The sequence below is a fragment of the Salarias fasciatus genome, chromosome 4, assembly GCF_902148845.1.
Source record: "Salarias fasciatus chromosome 4, fSalaFa1.1, whole genome shotgun sequence".
Taxonomy (NCBI): domain Eukaryota; kingdom Metazoa; phylum Chordata; class Actinopteri; order Blenniiformes; family Blenniidae; genus Salarias; species Salarias fasciatus.
In genome coordinates this window covers 24,551,571-24,568,574 of record NC_043748.1, presented here as the reverse complement: position 1 = coordinate 24,568,574, position 17,004 = coordinate 24,551,571, and the positions used below count along the sequence as shown (strand labels likewise).

Here is a 17,004-nt window from a genome sequence, read left to right as displayed (position 1 = left end):
GAATCAGCGCCTGCTCAGCTTCTTCTTCACTGAGCTGCTTCAGGAGTAAGAGACCGAGCCGCCATGTTGGTCGGGTTTGAGCTCCAGGAGCAGAAAGCTGCCGGGAGACGACACCAAGCCGTGCCACACGCTACACGCTACACATGATCAGTATCTGATACGTCCATGAACGGCGAGCTGGAGCGTGTGGCGTTCAGTGATTGAGCAGTCGGTTGAAGGTCAATAGTTGTCGGAATTCGTGCAGCTGAAGTGAAAAGAGACGTTATGAATGTGCGGCGTCTCCACCTGTTGGATTGCGGAGCACTTGTTGGATGTGAAATGTGACGGCGTCGGCGCTGGAGGAGCATCTGCAGGCTCTCAGGTATCGACTCCAGCGGAGTGAATGAAGGCTTCAACGAGCTCGGTGTTGATTTTGCTTTCTCTGGAGTATCAGATGGAAAAAAAAAAAAGAAAAGAAACGTATTGACTTCCTTAATCGGCTTCGGCGCATCGATATGTTTCCCCAGAGGCCCGAGGATTAGAGTCCTTCCGAGGCGAAACGCTGCACGGTTGAGAGAGCGCGGTGGCCTCCTATTGGTCGGGCGTCATTAGGCAGAAACTCTCCATATTCGTCCCTTTGACGCGACGGGAGCTTCACACCTGAAGAAGCATCTAATAAACCTGTTTGACCCCTCTCCCTGCGCGCCTGCGCCTCCATCAGTTCTGGGTCAGGCGGCCAGGCTTTGGCGTGGCGGTCGGACGGGGGGATCGGCTGCTGCGGCGCCGTTTGGATTCCCCGTCGACGTGCGGCGCACAAATAAACATGTGATGTGAAAGGAAATGAAATTACAGGCGTGAGCACACTCGAAATGATGGAATTATTCACCGAGCCAAATACTGCAATTCAAAAGAAGTCCTCCTCCTCCTCCTCCTCCTCTTCCTCCTCCTCCTCCTCTTCCTCCTCCTCCTCCTCCTCCTCCTCATGCTCTCTGAATGCGTAATTGCTCCTGATGATAGGAATGTGCGTCTGCGTGATTTGGCTGATGGGTTTCTTTTCTCCTTGACATGGATCAGTGTTCATACTTCTGAACACGGCGGGTCGTTCATGGCTTCCCGAGTGCCTCTTGTGAGCCGCTGGTTCAGTCGTCGAGCTGCAGTTTAATGGATCCACCTTAACGTGGGAACACTGTGGCTTCTCTCACATCTTAAATGAAATCCATTTTTTTCTCTTTCATTTTGAAAATGTAGTCTTACTGTTGGCCTTCCATATAAGCTACTCTTACCACAGGATAATATATTTTCCTGTATATAAATAATTGGCACTTTAGAAATATAGATACAAATATTACCTATCATAGAGGGCAATATATTGCCTGATGTATTGCCTCATATTTTTCAATATACTGCCATATTTTTTTTGTTTTATGAGGGCAGGCACTATTTATCTAATAGTATTTACTATTTTGGGTGTTAGCATGTTCAGAGCTAGCTAATGGCTACCAGTGCTGGTTATCGTATTGTTTCCTTGATGGTACGAGACGTTGGAGAGCTAAACGTGGCTCTGTGGTGATGAAAACATGTTGACGTGTGAGTTTTCACTGTAGAGATGAGATGTAATGAAAACATTAGTGGACGGTCCGTCTGATGTTCTGGATGCAGAGTAACGTGTCTGTCAGGAGCTTTCAGCAACAGCATCCTGTCCTCGTTTGGCCACGCCCACCACCTGGCAGGCCACCTGGAGCCACGAGTCACACAGACACACAACTGAGTTAATTAATTCACTGATGGACGATGGCGGCAGCGCCAAAGAAGAGACTCGGTGGACGGAATGATGAGATGATCTGTAGACGTACTGTAGCATCCTGCTGTTATGATAACGTTGTTTAAGTTTAGACAAAGTTTTACAAGTTCCCACCAGCTAGGGTAACCTGAAAGCACCATTAGAGTGAGCTAGCAGCTGATTGGCTGAGAGGGAGCAGGGGGCGGGACCAGGAAGTGAGGAGACAGCCAGAATGTGCTCTCAGTGTGAATGGAGGAGCAGTTTTTACACCTGTGATCAATTCAATATCAATACACAACTCCAACACTCATTGACCTGAATTCATTCATTACTGCTAGTATGTTTTTGCTTTGTTTTTGTTTGTTTGTTTTTGTGTGGCTGAAACGGATTAAAACTGAACTAAAACCTTTCTGAGTTTTTGTCGACTAACACTGGATTAAAACTATCACATATAAAAATAACGGAAACTAAAAAGCCTTTTCCTCTAAAAAACTACAACTAAAACAGCTGCCAAAAACCACGCTGACATGTTTAGCATTAGCTAGTGGGTATATGTTTAGCATTAGCTGATAGCTGCATGTTTAGCATTAGCTGATAGCTGCATGTTTAGCATTAGCTGATAGCTGCATGTTTAGCATTAGCTCACAGCTACATCATTTTTCTAGTCACTTTCCATGTTTTCAGTCACGCCAGGCCCAGCAGAGGAACAGTCCCAGCACCGTGCAGCAGTGATGAGACCGTCTGAAGCCTCTCATTTCATTTTGCACTTAAGCAGCTCAGAAGTCGTCGAGTTGATCTGTTTCAATACTGTGATAACGTCTCCGTCTCATCTCAGCATTTTGAAACACTTTAAAGGCTTGAAACTGCTCAGTGAAATGGTCAAACACACCAGGAAGCAGACTGTCGAGTATAGGAGTTGTTGAGATTGTGCAAAACATTTAATCTTTCAGGCATCTCTCTTCGCATGTGGAGGAAATGCTCCATTTCTGAGTTTTTTTAAAGCTATCCCTTCCTTTTTTCTCTTTCTCCGCATCTCTGCAAACTGCCTATAATAAGAATGAAAGCTCATTTTCTTGCAAAGAACCAAACATATTCATTTTGAACACCCACAGAATGCAACGTGTCGAATCAGGAGAGAATTCCCAAACGAGGCGCCGCGTCGCAGGCCTCATCACCATCTTTTCCTCTTTGTGTTTTGTCAGCTCGCAAGACGGTGAATTCAAATGGGTTCTAATGTCATTAAGAAACAAAAACAAGCTGCGACACTGAGTCAGACCGACTGGCGATTCGATTTGAGACGGCTATATTTTCACTTCTCACATTCAGACGACGTCTGAGAAAGAAAAGACAGATGCATTGGGACAACATGCAAACTCCACCCACCTGTAAAATGATCTTACCTGAGGCTCCATTTACACGACAGTGTCTTCCATAAAAACATACCTTTTTTTGTTTTCAAAAAGTTTTGAGTGGACATAGCAGTTTACTGAAAACGATGTCTGTCAACACGAGAAGCGCTGAAGACAATCTAGCTAGCGAGCTAATCTTTGAAAACCCGTCAGTCTGTCCTGCTGCAGCTAAGAGACGGCATGTGGGTTCACTCTGTTGGGACACAAGGTGAGTCAGGCATCAGGTCGCTGCTAGCTTAACCACCAGTGTTGGTGAAATGTTAGCTTAGCCACCGGAAAACTCGTTATCCAGGTTTTGAACGATTTGTTCATGCTTGATTATCACTGTGAGGGATGTGATCTCAACCTCCAGGCCGGTGGAACGGAGATGAAGCCGCGGCGTGTCCCAGACAGAGCGGGAGCCTCAGAGTGTTAAACCATTAGCTGTAATGAAACGAGGACGTTTCCGCCTCTGGAATTGGCTGAATTCCTAATGACTGATCTGACCTTTGGGTAAATCCTGCCGGTATCGTCCTTGAAAGCCGTTGTTGAGCCTCCTCCCCTCTCCCTGTTTCTTTAAAAATCACTGTGGGTGAGCAGAGATACGCCAGATTCCTTCCATTCTGAAGGATGTTACTTGGTGTACTATTTGGTCTGTTTCTGTGACAGTCTCCAGTCAGAGGAAACGCTGATTCCAAGACACTGGTTTAGGTGTTTTGCTCCTGAAGCCTGTCGGGTGGAGCCACAGCGTTCACCCTCATGTTGGTCATTTGGAGTCAAGGTCACATTAAAAGTCACGTTTTAGATCATACAATTCTGACAGACGCTGCTGTTTTTCTGGTTGGAGATGTTTATTCATCGGGCTGCCCACAACTTTTATTGAGTCACTTCATGATAAGATGCTTCGTTTGCTGTATCTCAACCTCAGTGACAGATCATCTTCCTGTCGTTCTGATAGATTGAAAAACTTCCTTCAGCAGCTCGTCCAAATCAAAGACGCCACACTTCGTGCTCATGTAGGCTAATATTCTCCATCATACTCAGAGACTCTGACCTCGTATTGTTTTAAATGCTGGGTCGTTTTGTGACAGAAGTGAACGAGATTATCAGTCAATTACATAATTGTCATTGTTGTGAATTTGCTTTGTGTGAGAGAGGATAATTAATAGAAATGATCACTATGCTGTAGCTGCCGGCAGGCTGAGACTGATTAATTCTCCAATCTGCCATCAGCTCAGAGATGATAGAGTCCGTCACTCCTCAGGCTCCACTCCAGAAGAATTAAACATCCCAGTTAAAGCACAGTAAAACCTTCCTCCAGGTCTGGCAGCAGATGTTCTGATCTGCTCTTTTCCTCCTTCTTAAACAGTATCTTTCTTGCTGTATCGCTGCCAGCTGGTCTGTATTTGTTATAAATAACTTTTCAGTGGCTCAGCTCCGAAGTGAGGAAATAGCAGGGAGTTTCTCCAACATTTATTGTAAATCTTTCAGTGTTTTCTTTGTTTTTCTGAGATGTAAACCTCCTCAAACTCTCAGGATTTGAAAATCTCAAATGTTCCAGCAGGGAAGTGGGATATTTTGTTCGAAGTTCGAAGAAGAGATTGTAACAACCAGTGTAATGATAGTAATACCGGCAAATAATGTAACAGTTGTCTTTAACATAAAACTTGCCAATAGTTTAAGATTTTTGATTATTTATCATAATAACATTTTGCCATTATCCTGATAATTCATTACAGGAATAAAGTGGTGTCACAAATTTTATTTTAGTTATTTAAATAATCTATTAATACATAGTTATAGCGAATAGGATATGATAGTTTGACAGGATTAACTGGTTACCGAGGTGAAAATGTCTCTAATCGACACCAGAAATGTTAAAGTGTTTGATTCATGCACAGCGTTTGACTGTCATACCCTCGGCCAACACTAGTCGGAGCTACAGAGCCGTCACACAGCAGCGTTCGACTGGGAGTCACTGAAAGATCTTACAGCTTTGAAAAACTGAAAAAAAAAACAAAAAAAAAACAGAGCTCGCTTCCGGGACTGATAAAACGTCCGACCTGAAGTGTCAGCGTTCAGATTCCGTCTGCAGTGAGCTGGAATCACGAATCGGCCGAGTCTTCCTGAGACGACCGGCCCCGCCGCCGCCTCGACACTGGGAGGCCGATGTAAACGCTCCTGTGTGGAAAATGGGATGGAGCGCCATGACAATGTGTCAGATTGACTCCAGAGTTTGCTCTTTGTACGACGTAAAGTGGCTGTAGGGAGTGTGAAAAGGAAATTAGAACGAGCCGGGGAACATTTGGGAGGGAGTTCGGAGCGACGTCCCTTTAACAGTGTCAGACTTGAGAAATGACTCCACGGACACACTTCAGGCTGGGGGCCACAAAAAGAGGCTCTGCAGGCGGCTGCTGGGGTGAATCCCACCGTTCAGGAGAGCAGGAGGAGTCCGTCACACACCCAGCAGAAGAAAGCCCGAGGAGGGACGGACAGATTCACTCCCTCTGATATCTCAGACCAGATGGGAAAGGCAGAGACGTTGAAAAGCATGTAGTTTTCATGTTGGGCCACAAGTTGGTGCTGTTGTTTGTTTTAGTAATGACACCATAGGAAGGAAACAATACACTGTAAATATAGTCAACAGGTCTGGTGTCTGCTGTCTGTGCACAGCAGGTCTGTCACAGTGCTGGTCCTGAAGGGTCCTGAAGGGTCCTGAAGGGTCCTGAAGGGTCATGTAGGGTCATGTAGGGTCATGTAGGGTCCCTTTGCCCTCCACGCTCCAGGTTTAGCTGCTGGAACACACCAGATAGGGTCAAATGCTCTACTGGACTTCCAGGAGCTCGGTGAAGACCTGACCTTTGATCCATGTATACTGAAGCAGGCAGACATCTGAAACCTGCAGGACGGACCCGGGTCGGACTCCGCTGAGGGAGTCTGTTTCTCTGAAAGGTCTACATTACAGTAACTTCAGGATCCCCTTGAATCCAGACCCTTGAGTTCTGTGTGTAGAGAAGACTTCATTGACATTAGACAGAAAACTGCGATCAGAAGTCCTAAATGTTGAAGTGTTCCTCAGTCAGCGTCCCGCAGAGCGAGCTGCAGAGCGAGCTGCAGGGTATTTAATCTTCTAATCTGGTTTGGTGGAGGCAGTTTTCTTGCTTCTTGCAGACTCGTGCTGCAGAATCATGTTTTCAGCTCTGTCTGTCTCTGTTTTCATTACCGATGGTTCAGAGGTTTCCTCACCCCCCGCCCGGCACACACACTCACACACACTCACACACTCTGTGTCTCCCTCTGCCTCGGACAGATTTAGAGGACCAGTACTCACTAACCCGGGCTCAGCGTGTCAGGGCCGCCATGTTTCCAGAGACGCTGGTGGAGGGGGAGGCGGCCATGCCCGTCCAGTCGGACCCGTCGCAGCAGAGCAACGTGCAGCGGCTGGCCGAACCCTCCCAGCTGCTGAAGACCGCCATCGTGCACCTCATCAACTACCAGGACGACGCCGAGCTGGCCACCAGGGCGGTGCCAGAGCTCACCAAGCTGCTGGCCGACGACGACCCGGTGAGCCGCGCTCCCCCGGGGAGCCCGCGCCCCGCGGCGCCGCTCGCCGCCGCTGACGGACGCCTCCCCTCCTCCCGCAGGTGGTGGTGAACAAGGCGGCCATGATCGTCAACCAGCTGACCCGGAAGGAGGCCAGCCGCCGCGTGCTGGTGCAGTCGCCGGCCATGGTGGGGGCCGTGGTGCGCGCCATGACCACGGCGGCGGACATGGAGACGGCCCGCTGCACGGCCAGCGTCCTCCACAGCCTGTCGCACCAGAGGGAGGGGCTGCACGCCATCTTCAAGTCCGGCGGGATCCCGGCGCTGGTCCGCATGCTCAGGTACAGACCTGACGGTTCTGGATCTCTACTGTTCAGAAAAGTTGTGTTTTCCCCCGTTTCCACGGAGACAGAGCCATTTCAAAAAGTCGCTGCTGTGTCAACGGACGCCGAGACGCAGTGAAAGTTTTGAAACGGTTGTGGCGTGAAGGGGTCCCGGGCCTTGTCTGAGGGAGAACAGGTGACTCATTAAAGGAAGCTGCAGCATTTTGGTCCTGCAGGGAAGAAAGTAACGATATGAGTGATAATTAGCCATAACTTAAAACCTGCTATCCTCTTTGTTTCGGTGTTCGACGCCTCTGGTCGCTGCTCCTTTTTATTCCAGCACAAAGTCAAACTAACCCTTCTATTCAGTGAGAAGTGACCCGGGGGCCTCTCTTTCTCATGCATGAATATACAGGCGGATAATGTTGAATAAGGCCTGGAAAGCTCTCTAACAGCTTCATATTTATGCTAATTTTTCCCGAGAGTTGAGTTTAAAAAAAAAAAAAAGGAAAAGATAAAAGTCCTAAATGCCAAGATGAGATTGAGAAAAGTCGGCGGCCGAGCTGGAAATTGGGAAATTGACTCTGTAAATATGACGGCTGCAAAGTGAGAGCGACGTGGTGAAACGGCAGAACGGTGGAGGCTCAGGCTGTCAGGAGGGCTGCCAGGCTGCTCTGTATTCAGGGTCTTTGAACGCCTCGCTGTGGATCAGATGTTTAAGAAACCTGGAGGAAGACACCTGACCTGAGCTGATCTTCTGGACTGGGTGTTGAGGCTCTGAAGAGATAGAAACATCTCTGTCAGCAGTCGCTAACAGCAGTGAAGAGCAGCGGGGCTGAGCCAAAAGTCCACGATTCACAAAAAAATGTGTGATTACCAAAACAGAAAGAACTCTGTTTATTTGCAAGAAAAAAAAATCTCAAAGCTCAACAATATGTGAACCTTCCAAGATTCCTCAGACTGCTGTGAAAATAACACATTTCCTTGTGAGCAGGTTAATTATTCAAGAGAAATCCATAAAACAGAAGTTTTGATAATTCAAGGAGAACAGTCTGAAGGTCCTTGAGCTTCTATAATGGAGAAAAACACATAAATTCAACAGTTCCTGATGTTGTCTGACATTAAACTTTCCCAACTTGCTGACGTTCCTGAATACATGATGTGCTCTGACAGCACATTCATAATTCTGATATTTAACATCGTTAATGAAGATGGAAATTATAACTTTGCAGAGCTGCCGGGACAGAAAGTTGAAGGAAGTCCTCTTGGCAGACATCCATAAAGATGGAGGAAGAGTTTAACTACATTTAGCAGCTTGGACCTCGCTGGAGGAAGAGATTTACATTTTTCCACTTCGGATTTCAACCTCTAACATGGAAACAAGAGGTCAGCTGAAAACACTGAGCGGAGCTGGCAGGCTACCCTTCACATTTATCACCAAATATGGGGTCTTTACAAGCCCGAGGCAGGGCTGCACAGTTAATCCTTCACACTGAGGCTTAGCAGAGGAGGATAACTCGCACTCATAATTGATTCAGGAGCTTAATTCATACAGAAAATGAAAGGAAATTGAAAAAAGTAAGAGAGCTTCACAGTCGCTGCGTGGCTTCGTTTAAAGCTGTTGACGTCCGGGTCTTCCTCCTCGCTCTGTCCTCACCTCCGCTCAGACGCGTTTGCCCTCCCTCCGGTTGTACAGCGGGTTCCGGTTTGTTCTCGGTACCGCCGCCCCGAGTAATGAGGGCTTCGTACCGTCAGCGCGTTGGTGTGTGGTATGAGGCGTTAATCGGTTTAGACACAGGAAACGGGATTTATTTCTTCCACAAACTCCTTCTTTGCTCTCCATGGAAATGCTGTAACAGAGCGTCCTCCCACCGCGGCGCCATGATGGAGACGCTCTGTAGCGATCTCTGCTTTATAGGAGCCGTCAGCAGGAGGGAACGAGATGGACAACACAGAGCTTTGATTACCCAGCAGGAGACGTCTGCAGCCTGTAACTGTCATGTCAGCTTGATGTGGAGATGTGAAGTAAAGAAAGCTTCAGTCGTTCATCCACACCCTGCTATACACACAGCTGTGTGTGTGTGTGTGTGTGTGTGTGTGTGTGTTCTTGTATTTCTATCCTTGTCGGGGCCAAATGTCCCCACAAGGATAGCAAAACGTGGAACGACGTGCCTTGTGGGGACCTTTTTCCGGTCCTAAGTAGGAGAAACAGTGTTTTCTTGACCATGTTGTTGTTACTGAAAAAAGTAAAAGAGCAAAAACATTTCTTTAGGGTTAGGCTTTGTTGTGGTGTGGGTTAGGGTTAGGGTAAGGGTCAGGGTTAGGGGCTAGACATGAATGGGAGTCAATGGACGGTCCCCACAAGGATAGAAATACAAGACTGTGTGTGTGTGTGTGTGTGTGTGTGTGTGTGTGTGTGTGTGTGTGTGCGTGCGCGCGCACAAACATTCATCTGATCAGGTCTAAAGAAATGAAAATCAATGAAATCCAGAGGGTTCCTGGTTTTCTGCTTCGGCCACATCAGCAGTGAAGAAATCAGAGAAAAGAGGCTGGAGTTAGCTGAAGGCCGCCGAGCCTCTCTGGGACTCTGAATTACGGGAACATTCACAGAGCGGCGGGGCGCACGCCACGGCTGGCTTCACGGGTTCAGCGGGTTGCACTCCATATTGATGCCTCGGTGCTTCGCTGGCTGCTGACATTCAGGCTTTTTGGACCGTGGTTGTGCGCCGGGCGTCTTCCCGCCAGCCGGTGGCACCCACTGCAAAGCTTCTTCACCCCCGTGAACCCCGGACGGGTTGGGAATGAGGCCCGAGCCGCTGATGGAGGGCGGGGAAAGGTCACGGATTGCCCGGGGCTCCCTGAAATGGCCTCATTGTCTCCGTCTCGCTCTGTGAATCTGTGCAGCTCGCCGGTGGAGTCGGTCTTATTTTACGCCATCACCACTCTGCACAACCTGCTGCTGCATCAGGAGGGAGCCAAGATGGCCGTGCGCCTGGCCGACGGCCTGCAGAGGATGGTTCCCCTGCTGAAGAAGAGCAACCCCAAGTTCCTGGCCATCACCACGGACTGCCTGCAGCTGCTGTCCTACGGAAACCAGGAGAGCAAGGTGAGGGCGGCGTTCCGCCGGAGGGAGGGGGGGGGGGGTTCTCGCTCCAGCAGTAACACCCATTCTGTGGACGTTCTCAGCTGATCATCCTGGCCAACGGGGGACCAGAGGGTCTGGTTTTCATCATGCGGAACTACAACTACGAGAAGCTGCTGTGGACCACCAGCCGCGTTCTCAAAGTGCTCTCCGTCTGTCCCAGCAACAAGCCGGCCATCGTGGAGGCTGGTACGTCCACGTCGGCCGATACGGACGTTACACGTGGAGCCAGAGTGTGTGAGTGTGTGTTCCTGTGTGTTCCCAGGGGGGATGCAGGCTCTGGGCCAACACCTGACAGGATCCAGCCAGCGTCTGATCCAGAACTGTCTGTGGACGCTTCGCAACCTGTCCGACGCTGCAACCAAACAGGTAGGATTCGCCGCCAAGGCTGCAGGAGCTGGGACAACCCCAACGTCCGCACCCTCACGGGTTCAGCACGCCGTCCTGAATGTGAACAGGAAATCTGACCTCCACTGAACTGGAGGAACTGTTGGGAGGATGAAGATCTGGTTCAGAGTTTTATATTTAGAGTCATTAGCTTGTTAGCTGCAGCAGTATCATTTACTGATCATGTGAAATGTAGGAAGACGCTGTCAGAAGATGATCTTAGGCTGTATTTGGTGGTGTTCTCGCACTCAACAGTGTTCTTGGTCTTGGCTCAGTCTTGACAGTTTAAAGTCTTGGTCTTGGGTGTTGTGGTTTTGTCTTGCAGAGGTCTTGGGTGCTCTGTTCTTGGTCTCTTCCTAGTCTTGTCTTGGTCTTCAGATGCTCTGGTTATGGTTTTGTCCTGGTATTGTCTTGGTCTTGGGATGCTCTGGACTTGCTCTGGGCTCCGTCTCGGCTCTTTAAAGTCTTGGTCTTGGTCCTTGGTCTCTGTCTTGACTCAGTCTTGGTCCCCTAAGGTTTTGGTCTTGGCATGCTCTGATTATGGTCTTGTCCTGATATTGTCTTGGACCCCGGATGCTCTGGTGTTGGTCTTGACTCTGACTAGGCTCTTTTAAGTCTTGGTTTTGGTCCTGGGGTGATCTGGTCTTGGTCTTGTCTTTTCTTGATCTTCAGTACTCTGGTCTTGGTCTTGATTCAGTCTTGGCCCCCTCAAGTCTTGATCTTGGGATACTCTGGTTTTGGTGTTTTCCTGGTCTTGTCTTGGTCTTAGGATACTCTGGTTTTGGTCTTTTCCTGGTCTTGTCTTGGTCTTAGGATACTCTGGTTTTGGTCTTTTCCTGGTCTTGTCTTGGTCTTAGGATACTCTGGTTTTGGTCTTTTCCTGGTCTTGTCTTGGTCTTAGAATGCTCTGGTGTTGGTCTTCACTCCATCCTGGCTCTTTTAAGTCTTGGTCCTTGGCTGATCTGGTCTTGGTCTTACCTTGGTCTTGGGTTCGGTGGTCTTGACGGTCATCTGTGAACCCCTCTCACTGCATGACTGTGGACCGCTGTTGTTCGGTTGTGTCTTTCTGCCCGAACTTGAGAGTTCATGGAGATTCTGTGAAGAGAACCCAACAGCCTGATGCTTCAGCACATTACTGCAGACGGGTTTCACATCGCCTCGTCTGTCTTCGTTACCGAGTCTCAGTCTCTCCAGATGAAGTGGTTTTTCCATTTCTCCGCTCTGTGTATAATTTATGGTAAACATGCTGCATTCCGCATTTACAAGACTGTATTTTTGCAATTACCGTCCAGAGTAAATCAGTGTCTTTCCATCATGTGGAACTTGGTGTAATTGAGTGATCAACATTGTGTTCATCCCCCATTTACTGTAATTATTGTCAGTTACACACTGAATATTTCCAAAAGCAGAAGAAATATGATGCTTTTCTGTATTAATAAAACCCCGGCAGACAAACACATGAATAAAAATGTCATATTGAGCCACGTGTGGAGGCCGATTTACTGGAAGCATGGAGAGAAAGAATTGAAAGAATTGACCTTTTCTTTACTAATGATGACTCTCTGTCATTTTGAATTGGATTTAGTGCCATTTGACTGGTGCACATGTTGCTATAAGTTTGTTGTTCAGCCTTTATAAACAGGATAAAGCAGGTCTGAGATGTTGAAGGTGCCTTTAATCAGTCAGAGCTTTTAAACCCTCTGTGCTGGACCACTGAGTCCTCAGATGAAGAGCAGCGTTAATAAATCAGATTCACTGGTGAATAATTTGTTTTAATTGCATAATGTGAATACTTAAAGTCTATGACTCTGTAGTCCCCCGTGGTGCGCCACAGTTCTACTTTTGGGACCGTTTCATGAAGTTTGCTTCATATCAGTCGATGTTTCTTGTACATTTAATGTGTTTCGGTTCACTGTAATCAGATTTTGTGAAAATGTTTTTATGTTGTGGGCTGAGGAAAAAAACAACACAGGATATGATACAAGAAGCTCCAGCTGTCAAACGTTAAAGGATTCTGGACTTTTCCAAAGCAGTCTATCTGAGGCCTTCAGCAGTTTGCTGTTCTGTGTCCCGGATTTATTACAGCTTTGTAGTGATCTATTTAAACCAGGGATGCTCCCAGACGTTTGTCAGTCATGGTTTCTAGCTGATATTTACCAAAACTGATGTAAAAACAAGCTTCTATGATGAATTTGTTTACTGAATACCATGAAAACACTGAATATGGAATAACAGTTTCTTTATTTCTCAAAACTTCAAATACAACAATACAAAACAAATGTAATATAATAACAGTTAGCTTTAATCTGACTTTAAAACATGTAGGAATAACCTCCATGGAATTTCAGTTTAACTTAAAAGTTTTTATTCACAAATCACAAATGAAAATACTTCAACAAGGTTTTAGACCTTAAATCAATCTCTGAACTCACATCCAAATCAGTAATACAACACTAAACACTGAAGTTTGCTTTGTTTTAGTAAAGTATACATTTTTGAAATTCAGAATATTTTTTACTCATGAGTTAGTAGAGAGAATCATTTAAATGTTAAAATTAAAAAAAATTAATACTTCTTGGTGCAAAATCCTCTCAAAACAGAGGAGAAAGTGTTTTTCTTGCTTTGTTGCGTTGGCGGCCAGACTGGAGCCTGTTTTGGGCAATGGGCCTTATGTTTGACACCCCGATGTAGAGTCTGTCACAGTAGAACTAAACTATGTCCAGGAGACTCTTAAAGGTCAGGGGTCACATGCAGCATGGTCTGATCTGTACTGGTGAAATAAGACGGGAATAATCCAGAAGTCTGAGCAGCTGCGCTTCTATTCAGACTCTTTAACACTTTAACTTCCCATCTATTAAATAACTGCCTCAAAATACAGCAAACACAAATTTCCTCTGCATTTAAAAAGCCAAACGTAAAAATCCAAAGAAATTATAGATGCAATTCATCACGATTAATCCCACTTTAATCTCATCTCAGTGCCTAAAGTGGTTTTAGTGAGATGAATGAATCAACATCTGGAAGCATTTTTATTTCATTTAAAGACTTTTTATCTCCTCTGTTTCACTCAGTGCTGCTATACAAAAATAAATTGATTGATTGATTGATTGATTGTTTAATATATGGTGTTGGTGTTTCCTGCTGCCATGCTGGGAAATAATTGAATTTCCCCTCAGATTGAAACGCAGATGAAGTTATCCAGCAGAACTAAATGAATTAGAGTTACAGTCACACGTCGGCTCACCGCGTTCTGCTGCTCTGAGCTTTATCTCACTTTAAAGACGTACACAGAAATAATCCCCGGCCGTTATTTGACCCTGCAGGAGGGTCTGGACGGCCTGCTGCAGATCCTGGTCACCCAGCTGGGCTCGGACGACGTCAACATGCTCACCTGCGCCACCGGCATCCTGTCCAACCTCACCTGCAACAACTCCCGCAACAAGGTAAAGCCTCTGCCGACGCCGTCCCCACTCAACGCTTCCGTTTCCACGGCAATGACGTCTCCGACAAATCCCGAGATCCCGGGCTTTAGGTCGATTGAACGAGCATGATCCTCGGGAGAGGAGAGACTTCCAGCTTCCGCCTGACTGGAAACACAAAGAGTGGAAACACTTCTCAGCTCTCCCTCAGGTTATGGGACAGGTGGTTGCCGTGGCAACCGGAGGCAGGAAACACCAGGTAGATGGTGACTTTCTTCAGCCTTACCAGCTTCTACATCGGATTCATCGTTTCTGCTGTTTCCATGGAAACGTTCATCATTTTCAAAACATTCTTGTGTAAACAACTCGAAACCGAAGTGTTTCCACTCGAAGCGTTGTGTAAGCACATCAGTGTTCATGTCGATATCAGTTTGATTTTCGTGTTTTAGTAATAATCAATCAGACAGAAGTTAGAGGAACTTATTTCAGTGTCGCACAACTTTTGAGATCGTCTTCAGTTGGTGGGATAAATGAGATCGAGCCCTCTGCAGATTCACATGTTCTCATACAATAACAGGAGAGGACAATAAAAGGCCAGAGTGTGTGTGTGTGTGTGTGTGTGTGTGTGTGTGTGTGTGTGTGTGTGTGTGTGCTGAGGTAATGAACAATCCCAGCAGCTGTGTAAACTCTGCACCTCCGACGCTCCGTCCTGCTGAGGAAAACCAATCTGCAGGACCAATACATCATGTTGATATTTACTGTTTTGTCTTTGCTCTCAAACCCAGACACACACACACACACACAAACACACACACACATGCGTACGTGCGTGCGGTGGTTATTTATCGCAGTCATTTTCTTAGATTTATCCTTTAAGATTAGATCCCGGGTGCATGTGGCGCCTCCTGATGAAAGGCTTTTCCCCGGCAGACTCTGGTGACTCAGTTCGGAGGGGTGGAGGCGCTGATCCACGCCGTGCTCCGCGCCGGAGAGAAGGAGGACGTGGCCGAGCCGGCGGTGTGCGCCCTGCGCCACCTCACCTCCCGCCACCAGGACGCCGAGCTGGCCCAGAATGCCGTGCGGCTGCACTACGGTATTCCTGCTGTGGTGAAGCTGCTGGGACAGCCGCACTACTGGCCTGTGGTGAAGGTGAGGGGGCGCCGCTGAGCGGCACTGCAGCGTTGTCACGTCTCACTCTAACGCCTGAATGTATCATGGTAGTTATTTTTCTGTTTTTCTGCTCAGTAGTTCAGGTCATCTGGTTTTGTGGATAAACACATTTATACCACCTGATGGAAGTAATGATAGCATATAAGATGTAAAGAGTATCGGTCCTAAGACAGAACCCTGAGGAACTCCATGCTTCACTTCAGTCTGATCTGCAGCATCATCTTCAACAGGGATGTCAGGAGAGTTGCTTTTTCAAATCTGTTTGTTTTTGCAGTAACTAAATGACCTTGATTACTGTTGATAGTCAAAACCAGGAGGTGTAACCAGGTGACGGATTACTGGTCTCCAGGGACTGAATGTGTCCGGGATGAACCACAAGAGTCCTGGTAATGGACTGAAGGTGTTTGGAAGTGAATAAAACATGTATAGAAAAACAACAAAGTTCTCAGGAAATGGACCAAAGGCCGTCACATGATGGACTCATGGTTCCATGAAACAAGGGACTGGAAATGGACTCTAGGAAATCCCAGGAATGTCCAGAACGAACAACGAGCAACCAAGGAGGACCAAGGAGCAGCTTCTGTCTGGAAGAATCTGATTGACTTTTTGTGGAATGAATCTCAGTCTTCATGATCGCTGATTATCCCTGGAAGCAGAACCAGAAACCTCTGCCATCTCCTTCTTCCTCAGTTTCATTTTGAGGGTGGATTCGGCTGCAGCCTCCCGCCTCGTGGTATTTTCCAATCTCGTGTCCGTCGGCTTACCGGAGTCTTGTGAAAATTACGTGCACGGCCCTGAATGTTTGCTCCCGATGTCGACTTCCAAACAGACTCGGTTCATCCTCTTCCTCCTGTTTCCAGAAAGAGCGTCGGAGGAGACGACCTGCAGCCCGGCTCAGAAAGCCCGTCCTCTCAGACGCCTCGGCTTATTAAATAAGTTTTACCTGCTGTTATTTCCCCCCAGACTCTATTTATCTCTGTGCTTCCTGTTAGCTTTTATTGTCCATTTATCTCTGTTGTCTGATGGTGGTGAGCTTCACTGCTGACGCTGCAACAGACTGCCGCTCCGGGACTGTAAAGTTATTTTAGCCAACAAGTGTCCTCATAGAGATCTCCTCTCTGCTCTGATAGCACCGGGTCTTTAGCAAGAACAAAGAGAAAGTATCCAGAAAGTGATCTATTTTTTTATAAGAAAATGTTCAAATTTATCCTTTCCTCGTTGCGTAAAAGCGGTCCGTGGTTCAAAAAGCTTTGGGTTCTGCTGATTATTTACACAATCGGAACAAAACCATCCGTTAGCTTGTCTCAAACGTTTCTCTCATAAAGCAGATTTTTACTGCTTCAGCAGCCTGAAAACACTCATTCATACACACACTCACACACACGCCAGGCGGCTGCCTAACAAGGCACTCAGTCATCCCGTCTGGGCTCAATGTCTTGCTCAAGGACACTTCAAAAAGATGTCATCAAACCCACAACCGTTTGATTGGAAGCTGACCACGACTGTCACGGTCCTGATACGCAGGAGAGGGAACAGATTTAGAAACGCAGGCTCACCCGGAGACAGCGCCACACACTTTTCCCATCAGGCTTTGCTCTCAAAACACTTCAGCTGTGACAACAGCCGCCGGCGCGGCGTCTCCCCGGGGACACCGAGAGACAGACAGACAGAGACGCTCAGTCCTCCAGAGAGCAGCCGGTCCTGCTTTATTTGTGTTTGTTTTTCCGGAGAAGGTTTGAAGGAAGCAGCGGCGGCTCGACCGATTAGCATCAGCTCCCGGTAACGAGTTTAAAAATACTGAGCGCGTGAAGTCCTGCGAGCCGCCGTCCCCCGAGCTTCATTAGACCAGACGAGTGACAGAGGACAGCAACATA

At 47.3% G+C, this 17,004-nt stretch overlaps 1 protein-coding gene across 2 annotated transcripts in view; it reads left to right on the top strand.

The window, feature by feature from the left end:
* Positions 1 to 17,004, top strand: part of LOC115387400 (junction plakoglobin-like) — a 75,141-nt gene that overhangs the window by 44,604 nt on the left and 13,533 nt on the right. For both annotated transcript variants that reach the window (XM_030090103.1, XM_030090102.1), the window contains exons 5-11: positions 6,458 to 6,711; positions 6,792 to 7,030; positions 9,917 to 10,118; positions 10,199 to 10,343; positions 10,420 to 10,523; positions 13,865 to 13,984; positions 14,891 to 15,109. In XM_030090103.1, the coding sequence (XP_029945963.1) occupies positions 6,458 to 6,711; positions 6,792 to 7,030; positions 9,917 to 10,118; positions 10,199 to 10,343; positions 10,420 to 10,523; positions 13,865 to 13,984; positions 14,891 to 15,109 (1,283 nt within the window). The remainder of the gene's footprint in view (positions 1 to 6,457; positions 6,712 to 6,791; positions 7,031 to 9,916; positions 10,119 to 10,198; positions 10,344 to 10,419; positions 10,524 to 13,864; positions 13,985 to 14,890; positions 15,110 to 17,004) is intronic.